We start from the raw sequence: 18,487 nt of genomic DNA, 5'->3' as shown, positions 1-18,487 counted from the left end.
CACACACAGGTCAACTTGCAGCTGCTGGAGAAAGTGACCTCCCTCATGGCTGACAGCTGGAGCAGACAGTGACTTGATGGCAGGAGGACATATTCGAGGGGACCTTGTGCAACATTTATGTTCTGTAGTCAAGGAGCCTGTTTAAAGTTACTTGCCACAGAAGTCGTACAGTGTACAAGCACAGGAACAGGGGCATGGAGATGAGGACATCTTTGGTAGATGAACACTTCCATGCAGATTTGTATTCTTGCCCTACCCTGGCTCACAGATCTGACATGAGTCATTCAGAGCCTTCACAGGAGGTCAGTCTTGGTGCGGTTTCCATGTCTTTGCCCTAATATGCAGAGGTGCATCACTGTAGCTGGGAGCTGTGATCAGAACTTTTAATATTTTTAAAGCATTTTGCTTGTTATCTGAAAAAAACATCAGATCATAAGGATCTGCACATGACCTCTCAGAAGAGGTGTGCATTTGTGAGGTTAATATCTTTGCTCCCCAGTTGTAGACAAATGACTAATATTAGCACCACTTTTTCCACTCAGGGATGCGGAGAAGAAATTCATAAACCCCATTGAGAGACTACACATCAAAAAGCTGTGGAAAAAAGGATTAAGTTATGATTCAGGGTTCATCATGGCATGATCTGGGAACATGCTGAAGCTTGAGGATTAACTATATATAACAGTTGCCTTAATTCAGTGTTCTCCCTTTATGTCAACCACTAAATGAAGCAAGTTCCTGGAAAAAAGTTAGTATGGAATTAAAGAACATGCAAAAGGAGGCTAAATTATAGTTGAAGCAGCAACCTTCTAGTACTCGACTTTGCAGTGATATCACTGATATACAAATATTACTTTGACATCTTTGTATTACCTTAGAACCAATAACCAGTGCAGTCTGGTGAATATAACAGACAGCTACATTTTACCTCAGATTTAAACTGACTGGTGGCAAAGGTGGTAAATTCTGTATTTCCCTTGAGCCATACTTGCAACTCTCACCTCTGTTCATAACTACTGAAATGAAAGGTAGGATTTTTCACTTAGCTTTTTAAAAATACATTAAGTATTAGATATGTGAAACAACATTCCCATCCAAACACGTAGTAGGTTTTTTTTTTTTTTTTTTTTTTTAAAGTCTTTAGGTTCCATTGCATCTTGGTGGAAATTGCTGATGTAAAAGTGAAGTGAAGAAAGGACCATGAGCTGGAGGGTACAGAGGCACAGGTATAAGCTTACAGCTCTGCAGTACTATCTGCCTTAGAGCAGCGGGGCTGATAAAAATAAATAAATAAATAAATAAGAAGGAAAATTTGCATTCAGCCTCTGTAAAGAAATGAAATGGCTAATTCCAAAAGCTTTCTGAATATTATGAAGCAACTGTTCAATGAAGAACCAGTACAAGCAATATTATACTATACTTTGCTGTTATTCTTCCTGAAAATAGTCCAAGTCCTCATGCCTTGTCTTGATAACATGGTCCCCATAGTTCACCAGCAAATGAACAAATGATTTGAGAAGAAAGCACAGGAGACCTAAGTTACAGTTGCACTTAAGTACAAATGCATTTGTTTTTTAGCATTATTACTAATTACTAACTGAAATGATTCCTAAGCAAAGTTTTGATTGCTTTAAACTCAGTTTTAACACTGAAATTGAAACATCCATCCAAATTTTATTTTCCAGTATTCTTGATTCCAGTGGAAAGCTGCATTGAAAACTGTGTTAATGTTTCTTAATTGCTATTGCACCTTTTCATAGTAATTGACTTCAATAACATAACCCTTACCTTATCAAGAGCTGCTTGCACTATGGATTCACTCTGAGTATCTAGCGCAGATGTAGCTTCATCCAGAAGAAGAATCTTAGGATTTCTTGCCAGGGCACGAGCAATAGCTATTCGTTGTTTCTGTCCTCCACTCAGCTGAGCCCCTCTCTCACCTACCATGGTGTTAAATTTCTGAGAAAAGAGAAAACAAAACAGAAGTTGGGGAATGTCTCAAAAGAAATCCCTACTTCTTTGTGTAATAAGCACTCAGTTTCTAGACAAGAGATATCAGGACCAAAAGGAGGGCTATAATATCATCCATTCCTAAGGATGGATTAAATAGTTAATAATATTTTTTTTTTCTTTGAAAGGTGTAAGGCATCTACTGAGTTAGCTCAAAACTGAATGCCAGGTATAGAAAGAGCTAAAGTTTCCAGCTGCTAAAAATGGTCTTGGTTCAGGGCATACTTTCCTCCCTCATTTCCTACTAAGGAAATGTTCCTGATAATGCTCTGGATTTCTGGTTCTCCTCTTTTAAAGCCCAACTCTTCCCGTGCCATGTGAGATCAGTATGGATGGTAATACAACTGTGTAGCTTCCTTTCTCCTGAATTAAGGCATCAACACTTTTTTTTTCCAGACTTAGGCACAAATCCCTTGAAGGCAACTAAACAAAAGTACAATATCTAGCTTAGAGAGTCCCCAAACTGAAAGCTGCTGGAGGCTATGAGTATTTTGGGAAGTTATAATATAACATGAATTCCCATGCTCTCCATGTCAGAAATGGGACACCAGCTTAAATGGACCTTTCGTTCTTCTACTCAAAAAAAAGTTCATGAACTCACATCAGGCAGTCTAGATATGAAGTCAAAAGCATTGGCTTCCTTGGCTGCTTTCTCAATTTCAGCGTCAGAAATATCTTCCCTGCCATAGCGAATGTTTTCAGCTATTGTTGTTGCAAACAAAACAGGCTCCTGGCTCACAATACCAATATTTTCTCTTAGCCACTTTACATTTAGTGCCCGAATATCCTGACCATCTAAGGTAACCTGAGAAAAAAGTGTATGTTAGAATTTGAGGAAATGCATTTTGTTTATAATAAATCCATTGTTATTATTTAAGTATCATCTACAAGGACAATAAAAAAAGAAAAAAGGAAAAAACAGAAGAAAGAAAATTAGTGTCCTCTTTAACAGAAAACTAAGCCAAAGAAATTACAACAGTATTTTTTCCATCTACTGCACAAACTAAAAAACAGTGAGGAACAGCATAACCAGAGAAATCAGGGTTTTGTCCAATAACTATGCTGTCCAAGAACAAACCCAGCTTAAAAGTTTCCCAGCTTCCCTACACATTATTTACTATGTTTTCATGCCCCTGTGCCACAGTTTGTGGTCCTCTCAGTTGTGGCAATGCTTTACACCACATCAAAGAATAATCCAAATAGACTAAAGTGAAGTGAGAGGTCGTTTTTCTTACCACTTTTCTTTTCACTTGCAATGTGACCGTATGAACATTAGTATAAGCACAGGAGTGAAACAAAACTGTGATTGTTCATTCTTGTCCCCATGCCTCAGAAAAGGCAAGTATAAAAAGCAACTGTGTTGATAATTGATAACCTTGACATGCAGCGATAAATAGTTCAATGGTTAATAGCACTCAACTATTTAGTGTTAATAGCACTGAACTAGTGTTAATACATAGTTCCATCTGTAACTACTGAGTGCCATTCTTTGGCTATTAAATACAAAAAGAACATTATTCTTAAGCATGTTAGTGTCGTTATTCTACTTTTTTCACCCCTTTGGAAATTTGCAATCAGAAAAATGATAAATGCTTCTCATATCTAGTGCTGAGTGTCAGTAGAACAGACATATCCTGTGTAATGATGGGAAGTTTTGCTCTGGGTTATCAGAGACAAAACAAGCCAAAAAAAAAAAAAAAAAAAAAAGACCACTTAAAATAGGAAAATCTCTCTAGTTTACGGTCGTTAAAAAAGCAGAAAAAAAGTATTGTTGTATTATTCTTTACTTTAAAAAGTTTACAGTATCTTAAAAGTCTACTAACAAAAAGAAATTTAAATAGATAGATGCAAGGATATAAATTTACAGACTTGTGGTGTTTACTACTTTTGGCATCACACTTGGAGGAGGAGACGTATGAAGTCAGGCCACCAGAAAAAGTACACTGGAAGCTTAAATCATGGAAATACAGATCTGTGAAGACTAATTCTCAAATCTGATAAAAAATCAAAGTTCAGTTAACATGGGAAAATTCATGCTTATATTAATAGCATTTTTTTTTTCTTCAAATACAATTCACTTGCAGGCACTCACTTCTCCCTGGTCAGGATCATAGAATCTCTGCAGCAACTGAACACTAGTGCTTTTTCCACAGCCACTAGCTCCAACCAAAGCAATGGTCTTCCCAGTTTGAACTTTCAAGTTCAGACCTTTGAGAATCTAGAAAAAATACATCTTATTTTGACAAATTTGATTAGAAAACAGTCTGTCAAGGTAATTGTAGCAATAATCAATGTAAGGCACAGAGTTTAAAGGCTGGGCATTTAATTAATTATTAGCTAGGAATGTTCTGGGGCACTATTATGAAAGAACATGCATCTATGCTTCTGAAGTTTATTAGATTTTGAAACAGGGTGGCTACATACAACCTGCCTTTTGGGAATGGTCCCTGGATTCTTCTGGCTACCAAACCAAGCCTGGGAATTGAGAAGATTGATAACTGGAACAGGCCAAGCTCATGCCAAGAAACATTTTAAGAGTTCCCCTACATAGACCATTACATTCCATTGCCTGGGAAAATTCCCAGCACACTCAAAATCAACTAATACAGCCACAGTATTCTAAATGTGATAGTTCAGTTTATTCTATTGGTGTGATCTGGTAGCAGGCTCAATGTTCTGTTGTTCCATTTTGCAGTGCTTAGACAGTGGCATAACAGTAATGAATCTCAAGGGTATGTAGCACCTTTGAAATATTATTGTTGAGAAACAAGTTTGCTTTCTTCTACTTTTAGAAAACAAAGTTGTTTTGACAAGGTAATTGCTGGAAAGTCCTTACTAAAACCCAATCCTTATTGTTAACAGCCTCAGAAATCCAGGGAGTAGTTACAGATAAATGGTACCTTTGTTGCCATTTTCACATTTAGGAACATCTTACCTCAAAAGATGTCGATTTCATATATGAGTAATGCTGTGTAATTGCCAAAATATTTGGCTGCTATGGGAACTCTTCTTGTTTATAATTTTGCCTACACATGTTTTTGCAATGAGAGATTAAAATAGTTGCAATATTGTTCTCTTCTCCCTGTGTTACAACCAGTGTGGTTTGTACTTAGAGAAGCTGATATCCTGATGCCTACATTGTCAGTCTAGAGCTACATTCTGGATACCATAATTTCTCCAGGTGCAAATAGTCACAACAAAAATAGGCTATTTCTAACTCTTATCAAGTTAGCTGTTGTCAAGACTAACACTGACAATAGCTAGACCCTAATCTAGTTTAGTCTACACAGAGAGATTACACTGTGTTGCATCAATCACTTGAGAGATTGTAGGTAATTTATACATCTTTGCTGATTCTTTTTGGCTCTATTAAATAACAGATACTATTAGCAGGGAAAGCTGCTGACTCAGTAGACTTGGGAAGGATGACAAAATATTTATTTCCCTCCCTTTTGGCTTGCAGGCTCACAACACAGCTTATCTGCCTGGGAATTTCTAGGAAGATGGATTAACAGTCTGACGAAGGGTCTGCTCTGTCACTTCTGATTTCTCAGCCAAGAGTTAAATAAGATGCACTAAACTGCCTTCGGCTAGGCAGAGAGCCCAGCTCTGGGCCTGTCCTCCAGCAGCCTCAGTGTCCTGGAAACAGATTTGATGCATAATGATTTGATACATGATGGGACAGACACCATATAACTGAAGTGAGATGACCAATCTGAAATAACAGCCACAGTGATACAAACTTCCCCATTCTCACCCCTCCGTTGGCATGACCAGCCTTTACTTGTTAACACTTGAAATCTTTATTTCTACTAATTTCTTCATCATCAAAAGGCAGTGGCAAATCACTGTATTTTACCTTTGAACGTCTGTAAGAAACTGCTTGCCGAATATAGTAGAGATAAAACAACAATATACAACTGTATCACCAAAGGAGCAGATCACCATGGCAACATAACACTGCACAATAAGATTACTGAGGAAGTTCAGCTGGCAGAAAAATATGGACATCTGCTTATTGAACAGCAATTTTAACATTTTTCCAGAAAAACATTTGATTTCCAAGGTAGGTAGGTTTGAATTCATTTGAAGTCCTATTGTTATAAAGCCTAACTATCTCACAGGTCACCTTTCTTCACATAGGACATCACAGCAATTCAGGACAACTGAGGGACTGAAAAGAGCAACTTCATGGATTAACTGTGTAAGCTCTAGAAGTCTTAGTGACTAATTTTGAAGGGAAAAAACAAAACAAAACCAAAACAACAAAAAAAAATCTTATTTGGTTTATCATAGATCTTATTCATAGAAATTCAGACTAAGAACAACACATATCCTTTTTTTTTTTTTTTTTTTTTTTTTTTAGTTTTGTCCAACAGAGAAGAATAGTGAGCAAGTGGCCAGTGGCAGTAGTTCTAGAGCTTTGTCTTTTGACATTATGGATTTATCCCCAGTAGTGCACAATCCCCCAGATAGGATGCATTTTGCATTCAAGAACATCATCATAATCAAGATTAGAGAAAGAATCTTGGACACAGGCTTCAGGATTTCAGTCCAGCAGGTGCATCTAACATGAACACTTACTTTAACATCAGGTCTAGATGGGTAACTGAAATGGATGTTTCTGAATTCGATTTCTCCTATGAGCTTGTCAGGTTTGTAGCCTTCCTTAGAACTGCTATCTATAAGCCGTTTCTGGAAAGAGGTTTTAATATACTGCTTGTTACTACACTTTTGGAACTGCTATTTCTGCTGGTTACATTGTTCAATACTTTCTTAGATACTAATTAACACTGCACCACACCATTACAAAGCTACATTTTACTTACAAGATGCTGAATGCAGAGAAACCGAATTTTAATTCTACAGGTATAGCACATTTGAAAATGAGGAAAAAAATGAAAATCAGTAATTCAATAACTTTACGTTCTTGCAGCCAAAACATGGCTCTCAATTATGCATATAGGAGGGTTATAGACACACATCAAGATGAATGATATAGACATTTCTGTATGAACTTCCTAGCCCTACTTGTTTTAATTATTTTATATACACAGATATCGAACCAGCAATAACACAGCAAGAGGGAGATAATAGTGTGGAAACCATTTTCCATTTTTCACAGCAACATCAGCATGTCACTTTACATTAATATAGCTTTCAATAGCACTATTTAATCCCTTCTGCAATCCCACCCTTTCCCCAACCCCCCTCAAACAAACAAAAAAAAAAAAAAACAGCTCACCTGAAATCATGTATACATGCATTCAAGAAAAAAAAAAAAAAGTATAGCTCCTTATTACTTTCCCTCTGGAGTTGCAAATCTAATATTGGAAAAAACTGTACCAATAAATAATGTTGTACATGCCAGGTCAGGTTTCCAAATATTAATTGTAACAAATAATGAGGCAGATTTATTTATTTATTTATTTTTAATATGTGGAAATACTGGCTTCAGTGGTAGGCATCTATGGAGTTTATGGTTTATTTTTTTTTTTTTTGGCTATTTTTGTTACACATCAAGGAAAGATGAAAATTTTAAGTGTGGTTGAAAAGCTTTTTTACTCAGATTCTTACCTTATTGATAATTCGATATACTTCATAGGCAGCCCCACGCGCATTAGACACGCTCTCCAAGTTGGGAGCTGCCTGTCCCAGGGAGAAGGCTCCAACAAGCACAGAGAAGAACACCTGCAAGGGAGAGAAAGAGAAGCCTTGTGGTTAATCATGACTTCAGAGTCATTAGTGCCTGGCTGTTAAATGTTAAAAGCCTTTTTTTTTTTTTATAGGAAAATTAAATGTTGAAGTTAAAGGTGTATTTCAGACATTTGTGTCCACTCCCATTTTCCTGAAGTGAATAGTTAACTACTTGTATTGGGTTTACATGGCAAGGTTTTGGTAGCAGGGGACTGCGGGGATGGCCTCTGTGAGCAGAGCCCAGTAGCTGCCACATGTCAGGTCAGAGACAGCTCCAAAGGGACCTGCCACTGGCCAGAGCTGAGTCAGTAAATGGTGTAGTTTGTACCTCTGTGAGAGCAGATTTAAGAAAGGGAAAAGAAATTGCTGTCCCACAGCAGCTGGCAGAGCAAGGAGTGAGAACCAGCCGTGCAGCCCCCGAGGTCAGTGCAGCAGGAGGGCAGGAGGTGCTCCAGGCATGCAGCAGCAGTTCCCCTGCAGCCTGTGGAGAGGCCCCTGGTGGAGCAGGCTGTCCCTCTGCTGCCCATGGGTCCCACATGGAGCAGATCTCCACCCTGCAGCCCGTGGAGGAGCCCCTGGTAGAGCAGGTGGATATGGCCTGGAGGAGGCTGCGGCCCATGGAGAGCCCCCGCAGGAGCAGGGGGTCTGGGGAGAGCTGCCACCCTTGGGGGACCCGTGCTGGAGCAGTTTGCTCCCAGGGGATAGACCCCGTGGTACGGAGCCATGTGGGAGCAGTGCTTGAGAAGCCACTGCCTGTGGGCAGCCCCCGCACGCTCAGTTCTGGAAGGATGGCATCCCGTGGGAGGGACCCCACATGGAGCAGGGGCAAAGAGTGACTGTGAAGGAATGGTGGAGAGGAAGCATTAGTGACTGAAGCATCAGGGACTGACCGCAGCCCCCATTCCCCATTCCACTGCACCACTAGGGAGGAGAAAGTAGAAGAGGGTGGATAAGAAAGATGTTTTTACTTTACTGCCCTGGCTTATTAGTAATAGGTAAGAAATTATATTAATCTCCCTATGCTGAGTCTGTTTTGCCCATGATGATAATTTGGGAGTGCTCCCCTTGTCCTTATCTCAACCCTTGAGCCCTTTTCCATCATATTTTTTCCCCTTTTACCTTTGAGTAGGGGGAGTGATATAGCAGTTGTGGTAGAGTTCAGCTGCCACAACCAGTAAAACCACCAGGATACTGACATGATTTTTGGCATAAAAAAAAAAAATAATCAAAAAGAAAAGTCTTTAAGTTATCTACAAACAGAACACATCTTTCTTGTTGCTTTCCAGATGTCACCAAAGTTAAGGGACCCTCAAAATTTAGTCCAGAGTTTCCTAATTGAAGTCTCACATGTGAGACCAATGCATAATTAACTTCACTTGCTATGAGGAGCCATAGTCAGAGAACTTGTTAAAAGTCACTTGGGTATCATAGCCAAGCATGTAGCCAAATTTATGATGACAAGACAGCTAAATATTCTCAAATCAATACTAACTTAGTCATATTAGTAATGGATGGTAAATCCTTGCAAGTAAACAATAACAGCAGACATCATGGCTAAATGAGATCTGGAGGATTTAGCAGTACACATTCAACACATTGAGATTCATTTAGTCCTAGGAGCTAAGCAGAGTTTTGTTGGAAAGCCAAGTAATTTATCTTTGCCTCATAACAATCAGCTCTAGCTTGTTCATCCTGTCCTGTGCTTAAGACAGGGTAAAAAAAAAAATATATATTAAAAAAAATAATCAATCCTCTGCATGTAATTTTGTCTTTACATTGATTAGAGTGGGAACCCGGGTGCCCTGCTCAAACCTGTAACGTCAAAAGCTAGGTAAGATGAATGCCTTCTTTCCAGTTATTTTATACCAAGCAAGTTTGTAACTTGCTAATTTAGCAAGCACTTAGGAGAAAATAGGGATAATCATATATACTACTTACATATCAGTATTTTCTTCAATTTGCAGAACATTTTTCAAAGCTGCATTGCTATACTTACAATTAAAACATGGCCAATGTCATAATTTTCTTTCTCCTCAGCAGTGAGCTTGGTTCCATACCAAAATGCAAGAGCATAGGATCCAAATATAAGGAACTGTGAAACACCTAGAGATACGTTGGTGGTAATGGATTTTTTCACTCCAACGCTTCTAGCCAGCTCTAGGTTAGCATCATATCTGAAAATGGATGAGGAAACAATTAATCTGACATGCCATTCAGATTGATATTTCCCATGCCTCTTTTTAGTTACCAGGTCTTTCTGCCTTAAAAGCAATTGAAGTCTCACATGCTGCAGAGAATATTTTTGACAAGGGACTAGTAGGTATTCAGATTTACTCCTTTGTGTAAATCTGTTCTGACATTCCGACAATATCTAATCTTGTCATTCACAGGTTTAGATGATACCACTATGGAAGACATACTTTGAAAACAATTGGGTAGCATTACTTCATTATCATGACAAAAGACAAGATACCACTCTTGAGCAATTTGTTTGCATTAGTCCTGAGAGGAAGTCTTGAAAAACATTTATCAACATTACCTATCAAAGGCAAGGTTTGGTCTTCCACATTTGAAAAAAACAAATGAACCCCCCCCAAAAAAGTGGGTACTGTGGTTGAAGGCAGGCAAATGTATAAAAGCCAGGGCCTTCTGATGCCAGACCAGAAGATGACTAAAAGTCCCTTGCAAAGATAAACATTGTGAAGGCACTGTGCAGCGAAAGATTGCTTTTCCTAACTCTAAAGTCATCATTCAAGAGCTATGTAGGAGTCACAATCCATAGATTAGAAAATGCTCTACTCAGTCCCTAGTGATCAGCCATATCTGATTCGTAAAAGATAAATCATTTGATGGATGTGACTAGGACATGCTGGATTAGGCCAACAGGTGTTATTTGCAAACCAAAGTAATAAAAAGCAGTGATATGATTTTACTTAAGACCATTATCCAGTGAAGCTTAAATATAAGTCATTAATCAAAGATAAAAACAGCAGTACATATGCTCTAGAAGTTAGTTAATCGATCACATGCTTTGCTGCATTTGACAACTAGGTAAAGATAATCCTCCCAATGCTTTCATTTCTAAATGAGAGTCCAGATCTTATTCATAAGAAAAATTTGGGTCTATGATGCTGTCCTGGTTTTGGCTGACCCTCCAATAAAACAAACCAAAACAACTCCCAGAGCCAAACTCAAACTCACTTTAAATACAATTATTAATTCAAGAAACTTACTTTGCTAATGCCTTCTGCTGTCCATTGAAAGCCACAACTGTCCTGATTGCAGTCAAAATTTCTTCTGCCACAGCTCCTGCTTTGGCATAAGCAGACAGCTCTTTAGCAGTAAGGGATGCCAAAAGCTGGAAAGTTGAAAAATGGGTGTTATTGGAGCATCCTGAAAGGATACACACATTGTATTGGTGAATAAGAATGATCAGTGGTCAAGGCATAAGATGACATTTCAGGAAAGCTAGGGTCAACTCCTTTGGGCCCTGAATTTCTCCAAACTCTAGCTTCTCTCATTGCATCATTGTTACAGTGAACACCTGCATCAGCATCACATGGGCTCCATGACTTAACGCTTTTCTCCCACACAAAGGAGAGCCTATGATCTGCCCATACTGTCCCACAGTGTTGTGTGTGTGGGATCAGGGAGGCATGTTGCAGCTGCTCTGCAGAGTGTCCCTTGGCATACCTATGAAGAGGTTTGGGAACTCTGCTTCATAGGAAAGAAGTTAATGGACTGCAGAGATAGCTGCATTCTCTAAATAATGGGGACAAGGAGCATTTTTACGTAATGGTGCTCAGAGCATAGAAGTATCACCTACTGAGGTGGTTCAGAAGCTAGAGCAACAGCAAACTTTAAGTATATATATGCTAGTTGTACTACAACTTCTTCTTAAATGCTTTAAGAGGAAAAAAAAGAGTAAGCACTCAGAAATACAAGCAGTACCCATTAATGTGGCCACAGTGGATCGCAAGGGAAAAAAAAACAAACACATTTCCTTGCCTGAAAGTGAAACCTGTCCAACTATTTCATTAATTTGTTTCAGTCCTGTCTGTGGTAGCTGTATATACACCCTAGTGTCAACTGTAAGCAGCATGAAACTTAGTAAAAAACATTTGCAAGAAATGTGGTGTCCTGTACATATGGATGGAAAGAGCTTAAAAGGCACTTCTTTTATCAGGGAAGAGATCATGAGCATGTGCCTGGGCTGCCCCAGGCAGTGTTCTGCACAAGGAAAATGCTATGTGAGGAAGATGCTGGTGCCAGTTATCCTCTTGCCACATGGCATGAGAACAGAGTAAAGAAATGAGAGGAATATGACATGCAAGTACATGCTTGGGAACTCAGAAAAACTACAGAGGAAGCAGAAATCATGAAGGAAGCATGGGACAAACCTCCCAAGTTAGAAACCACACTAGGTTTCTCCCATTCTCTCTCCCCCCCAAACCCCCCCAAACGCCCTCCCCCCCACCCCCCCCCGCTTTCCTGTGCATGAGAAAAAATGTAATGTTTTTCTGGTTTGCTCTGTTTGTTAATCCCCAAACACTTACAGTTGACCAAACTGCTGCTGATGCAGCTAGCAGAGGGCTGACTGACAAAATCACCAGTGTCAGCTTCCAGCCATGGATGAATCCTATAATAATCCCTGCCAGAAATGTGGCAAAAAACTGTACAAATATACAGATTTTGTCTCCGATGCCTTCATGGATGGTGTTGATGTCACTTTAAATAACAATAATAAAAGGAAAGATTTGTTAGCTTTGAATGGCTTTCATTCTACCTCCCCCCATTTCATACTATGTGGCCTAATGTCAGAAGTTTTGTCATTTCCTAACTGGCATAGCAAAATTTCTAACCACAGCTACTGTGCAGTACCACTGGTCTCTTGCGTGGCCAAAGCACAGCAGACACTTTTTTTTCCTAGTTTGATGTACTTTCCATCATTCTCTGGTGTTTCTATACACCGTTACTAGGTCACAAATGACCTAGTTTCCTTATCCAGTATCCAAATGGAGAAGTAAAAGTAAACAGATAAATGGCCTCCTCACCTCCTGTGACCCTACCCAAAGGATTTTCCTTTATGATTTTCAATGCATTATGTTCCTAATTTTGGTTACAGCCTCAGATCAGGTGTTATTTTCACTCTATCAGAAAAACATTATTTGGAAGAAACTTTGTTTTTCCATACACATTTTTCTTTCACATTTTCTCTTCCCAGCAAGTACAGATAAGATCTGAGAGGGATTTTATTTAAGCTTCTCTTGCACTTTTCAGGACATAGCTCTTTCCAAAACCACCTCAAAACCCAGAAAAGTCTGTGCTCATGCATACTGTCCTCATCCCTAGATCTATTGAGAGATCTGGAAGAGGACCAAAGACCAAAGACTAACTGACATTGGACTGAGTCCAGTCTGAGATCTGGCTAGATGTAAGCACAAGCTCATTTCCATTCAAGTGTCAGAGCTTTCAGTGTTTGTAAACTAGCTGGAGAAAGCAGAGCTGTTTATCTACTGCTGTCTGCCATGTACTTCACAAATGTTACAAAGGTGGTGCCAGATAAGTAGAATACTGCATTTCACAGCATAACCCCTTCAAGTATATGTATCACAGAAACTGCACAAAGCAAGTGGAAAAACAGTAACAAATTTCTCCCTCTGTGCAGTATTGCTTTTTTTTTTTTTTTGCTTTGTTTTGTTTTTTCCTCTTCTTTTTCATAAAAAAAAAAAAAAAAGTAAAAGCGGTCTATAGGTGTTCCCATAGATGTTTAAAAGAAAACTGCCATTTATCATCATGCTTAGGAGGTCAAAAAAAAACACAACAGCTCTCTCACTCTGTCAGTCTGGTGTTCAATGTTCCTATCTGGGTACTATCAAACCAAGCCATTTCTTGATGGAGCACTGCAAAAAAGAACTTCTGACGAATCCTTGCTGACTGCCTTGTAGCAGCAACCAAAAATGTCCATACTTGGATCATGCTTAGGATCAACACAGCAAAACCAATTCCCACATAGTAGTAAGCAAACCTGCAATAAGGAGACAAAAGGCCATATAACCACAAGGTATTTTGTTGGAGAAATACACAGATAAGCTACAATCAGTCTTTATTTATCCCACCACACTAAACATGGAAGTCTGGGATATTATTGTGAAGCCTTTCTGAGGAGGTAGAAGTTTGGTTTCTGCTTGAAGGGATAACACAATAAAAGAAAATCCCCCAGTACTCTGTTAACAGAATAACTACAAAGATTCTTACTTTGTCATTTCAGCTTCTATATCTATACCTGGAATTGATGGACAGATGGAGCTATTTACTGAAGTATCTGCGGGGAAAAACAAATATTTAAGAAAGTGTCTTCTATGTATGATAAATCATGATGATACAGGGTCATCACTTTTGGAATGATTTGTATTTTGGCAGTAGGGTCAGACATGTGGCAGATACACATACATTTATTTCTTCTGAAATTCTAATAACAGTAGATACCTGATAAGTCATGATACAAAAGGTGGTTCATTCTCCTTACTATACTACCCAAAATAGGGAACATAACCAACACACTGCCTTTGTCCAGTTCAAACCATTAAAGTTTAATATGAATGGGCAATTTGCAGCAAGATGAATTTCACTCTTGTTCTGATAGGTAACATGTACATTGTCTAGAGAACAATCTTAGATCCTGTAGCAAAACATAACTGGTACACAGCAAAGTCTATTTTTAACTTTACCTTTTGATGCATTTGAATTCACACCACTTAGCACAAAGCTGTTTGTCATATCTCCAAAGACAATGATCATAAGTGGTAATCCAGTACCATTTGCAGCAGCTGCGATCAAGCCAACTACCATCAAAAGTATATCCAACCAATCAGCATAACGAAACTATGTGAACATTAAAGAAAGAGTAGAAGTTATGCCTGGCAGTTCATACTACGTACAATACAACAGACTTACAGAATACACATTTCTTAGAATCATAGAATGGTTTGTATTCTAAAAAGCAATGATACTACAGCTGAAGGCAAAAGAGAATGAGAAGAATTTTGTAGTAGGTTCCACACATCTTTAAATCACTTATTCAATAAGGTTGCTGAGGGAATGTTGGCAAGACATATGGTTACTCCCCAGCTCAGCAGAAAGTTAGAAAAAATAAAAATGTATATCTTACATTTTCTAAGTGATGGACTTCTCTGCACAATATACTACATTTAGCATTCCAGTAAGTTTCATATTTACCAAGATAATGCCTTTGAAATGTAAACAAGAGTGAGTTATTGATCAGCACCTGGCTTGTATCTAATGGGAGAGTGTTTGCAGCAGTGATTGTATCTTAAGACTTGCCTATCCTTCAGTGTTTCTTTGGTTTAAAAAAGGATGCAAATTTAAATCTCAATAGCTGTTCTTGGATGTGATTCATCTGAAACAAGCCCATTTTATTGTTGACTGCCCTAGCATAAATGGACATGGAATAAACTGGAGAAGAATAAAAGTTCTCTTATTCTGGAACAAGCAAGTTTACACGTAGGGTTAATAGCTATAGTATAGAAAATGGAAGCAAAAATGCACCCCTGGTTCTTTCAGACAGCAACTCCCTCAGATATCAAACACAGGATAAATCCTTTACTAAATATCACCAAGGCAAGGACCTGCACAGTATGTGTAGCCCAGATCAGGCTAAGCATGGGTGAAACTCATTCTTCAAAAGCACTAACATTGAATTGCTTTAAGTGCTACCAATACACTAAGATGGCAACCTGACATAACAGGTCAAATTTTAAAAGAGAACTGTCATCAACATTAGCATTTCATAGGTCTCAGGATACTTCTCCTTTTTTGATTTGATAGGCAAACAATTTGCAATGACAAATAAAGAAAAGGAAATCTAAGATAGACCATCAACCTGGACACTAACCAGTTCAAAAACGCCAACCACCTTTTTCTCTGGCTTATTTTCCTTCCTAGAAAATACAAGATACAATTAAGATAAGCTTTTTCTAGGAGAGCCATATTAAAAATAAATCCATACACCCAACACATACGGCCAATATGTTCAGTTCAAAGAATGCCTACGTTTTTTTCTTGGTCTTTAACTGGTCACTTTGTTCAAGATCTTCATCATGTTGGAAAGAAGGGTTGTCATATCCCTTACTTGCCGATTCTGTGGAAGAAGCGGCAGACTTTGTTAACATAATATTCCGTATTTTCTTCCAGTTTCCTGCAACTTTCATTGCTTATTCTTTTGCTTTTCAAGCTTAAAGATCATTTCTTTCCCTCATGTTCCTGAAATAGCCCAATGATATTTTTTGAAACTTCCTTTCTCTTCAGTTCATCTCCTCCTCTTCAGAAGAAGCTGCCAGCTCCATTTCTGAGTTGAATACAATTAAAAATATACCTATAGAGAAAAGTTACCAAGGACTAAAAGCAAGACTTGAGCAGTGATTCTGCAAACACCTACTACTTCCTTTGAAAAAAATGGAAGTTCTAATGATAAAAATTGAGTTGCTTATCAGTTAAAATTGATGTATTTAACAGTAAAGGCATGCTAATTCACTGAAGAATCATGCCTTTGCCTGTAATAACCCTCATTATATTTTCTTTGTATTACAGTAGTTGCCACACACCCAGCTTCTTTTGTACTAAGGACTTTAGAAGTCTATACAAAAGAGGAATCCTACCCTTGAAAGCTCATAAATCTAAAAACACAGGATGTAATAAATGGATAAAAAAATTGATGAGCAACCACAGTAGGGAGCCAGCTATCAATTACACCAGGAGAAGAGGGTTCAAATCAAGTGTCTCCCATCTGTACTAAGCTGAGTAAGTATAATTATCTGTATACAGTTTTTCATGTGCTCTCATCCATCAGTCCAAAAAGAACAACTTAGAGAATCATTTAAAGGCAGTAATATGCTTCTACCTTAATGAATTTATCCTAGAAGCATTTTCCTGCCCAGCCTAGGACCCACCTAAATAGTTTTACCCATCTGAATAAGTTCGTTGAACTTGGTGGAATGACTCATGCATAAATGTTTTCTAGGTGGTGGCTTTAATTCACTAGAAACTCACTAGAAACTTAAGGAGCTGGAATCACTAAGGAGAAAATCAGAGGTGCCCAGCAAGTCACTACAGAATACAAAGATTCAGATATTGTTAACACTTTATCTCCTCTAAAACCACTATGACAGTCAGGAAGGATTTATAACAGACTTTCAGATTTGGAGCTGTGGAATATTTTCCTTAAATACACATGCTGTTTTCATGTATGTGGCTTACCAGCATCAGAGAGGTCCTTTTCTGTTGGATTTACAAAATGGTCCTTCATTTTTTTCTTTGTTGTATGCTTCTGAGGTGAAGATAAAAGTTACATTAAGCAAGATCTGCATATGCAACAAAACCTTTGGAAATAGTAGGTATTTAAAGAGTTTAAATTATATTTACTTTTTTTTTTTTTTTACTTTTTTTTTTTTTTACATGAATCATATTTGGTCCCAACATTGTCCTATTAACATCAACAAAAAAAAAAAAAAAAGATATAACAGCACAATAAAAAGACTACTTTTAAGGAGATATTATAAACAGTACAAACTGGAACAGTGGCACTTATTTCAGTAGCTTGTTTTAGTAGTCTTTGGTCTTTTTAGTAGTCTATGGCAAAGCCCTAGATCATTCATATTCAGATTATTGTGGATGATCTATTTTAGAATAGATGATTTCCTTCATTAGTTTGAGCAAAACTTACTTAACAGTTGTGACAAGATCATGATTATAATGGTAAAGACTACAGATACACATATGTATTATTGCATGCACTAGCTAAGCAAAATTTAGAGGTAGTGACTGATGCTCAGTGTCCGCAAGCTTTTCTTCTTGATGCTTCATATATAGCAGCTTAAAAAACACAAGCAGAAATAGATATGAATTTGATGCAGGTTCAAACAATAACGAAAGAAAACACAGAATCAACCTGACATTAACACTTGACGTTAAAGCTTGTATATTTACATATAAGCATCCTTTCTGATAGATTTCTGGCTGTTGCTGTCCTCGTATTACCTCGGCTTACCTTTACACCCAGTGCTGTGCCCACACACGGGGGTGTCCGTGGGGATCAGCCCCACTCGCGCCCCTCACTGGAGGCGAGGTTGTGCTTGCCGCCACCCAGAGACTACGGGGCAGGCTGCCCGCTGCCCGCCGTGCGCTTTATAGCGCCGGGCACCGCCCGCCCTCCGGCGGCTCGGGTTTCAGGTGAAGGTCGGTGCCGCAGCCCGGCGGGAGGTTGCCTCGGCGAGGGGCCCTCAGGCACGTCTCGGTTGGCTGATGGCACACGCACCGGTTCCTGTCTTCAGAGCCAGGTCGGGTGCTCCGGCCCTGCAAGTCCCACAGAGCGAGCCGCTTGGCCATGCTGTCAGAATGGACCTTTCCGACTCGGTTCTCACCATTAATAAAGGTGGAAGGATTTTAGTTGGGAAAAGTATCACAGTGACCACTTCTGCTCCCTCCTGTCATCTTGTTCTAGCAGGCAGAGGTTGCAGGGGGATGAAGTAGAGTCACTTGTCCACGGGGATGGGAAACTCATGAAAACTTGAGCATCACATTTTGCTCATGTAATTCTTGCTCCTTCCCCATAATTTGTGTGGAGTTTCATTTTGGCAAAAGTCAGACTGTTTCTTGCTTTGGGTTAATTCAGAAGTTGCTCCCTCAAACTCCTCTTTGGGAAACAAACAAACAAACAGGTACACAAACTGAACTTTCTGCACAGCCCTAAAAACAGGGATTC

General features: G+C 38.8%; 1 protein-coding gene across 8 annotated transcripts in view; it reads right to left on the bottom strand.

The window, feature by feature from the left end:
• Positions 1-17,868, bottom strand: part of ABCB5 (ATP binding cassette subfamily B member 5) — a 34,647-nt gene extending 16,779 nt beyond the window's left edge. For 5 of the 8 annotated variants that reach the window (XM_032181502.1, XM_032181503.1, XM_032181505.1 and 2 more), the window contains exons 1-15: positions 17,774-17,868; positions 16,984-17,053; positions 15,781-15,868; positions 15,623-15,668; positions 14,439-14,592; positions 13,966-14,032; positions 13,544-13,735; positions 12,264-12,435; positions 10,941-11,065; positions 9,704-9,881; positions 7,588-7,701; positions 6,595-6,705; positions 4,103-4,228; positions 2,612-2,815; positions 1,789-1,959 (exon numbers count right to left, since the gene is read on the bottom strand). In XM_032181502.1, the coding sequence (XP_032037393.1) occupies positions 1,789-1,959; positions 2,612-2,815; positions 4,103-4,228; positions 6,595-6,705; positions 7,588-7,701; positions 9,704-9,881; positions 10,941-11,065; positions 12,264-12,435; positions 13,544-13,735; positions 13,966-14,032; positions 14,439-14,592; positions 15,623-15,668; positions 15,781-15,868; positions 16,984-17,032 (1,797 nt within the window). In that variant the 5' untranslated portion in view covers positions 17,033-17,053; positions 17,774-17,868. Of the gene's footprint in view, positions 1-256; positions 335-1,318; positions 1,467-1,788; positions 1,960-2,611; positions 2,816-4,102; positions 4,229-6,594; positions 6,706-7,587; positions 7,702-9,703; positions 9,882-10,940; positions 11,066-12,263; positions 12,436-13,543; positions 13,736-13,965; positions 14,033-14,438; positions 14,593-15,622; positions 15,669-15,780; positions 15,869-16,983; positions 17,054-17,773 lie in introns of those variants that run through there. The other 3 variants (XM_032181508.1, XM_032181510.1, XM_032181509.1) reach the window with 3 other exon arrangements.
• Between the last annotated feature and the right edge of the window lie 619 nt (positions 17,869-18,487).

The sequence above is a fragment of the Aythya fuligula genome, chromosome 2 (genome assembly GCF_009819795.1).
Source record: "Aythya fuligula isolate bAytFul2 chromosome 2, bAytFul2.pri, whole genome shotgun sequence".
Classification (NCBI taxonomy): Eukaryota; Metazoa; Chordata; class Aves; order Anseriformes; family Anatidae; genus Aythya; species Aythya fuligula.
This window is presented reverse-complemented; position numbering and strand designations above follow the sequence as displayed.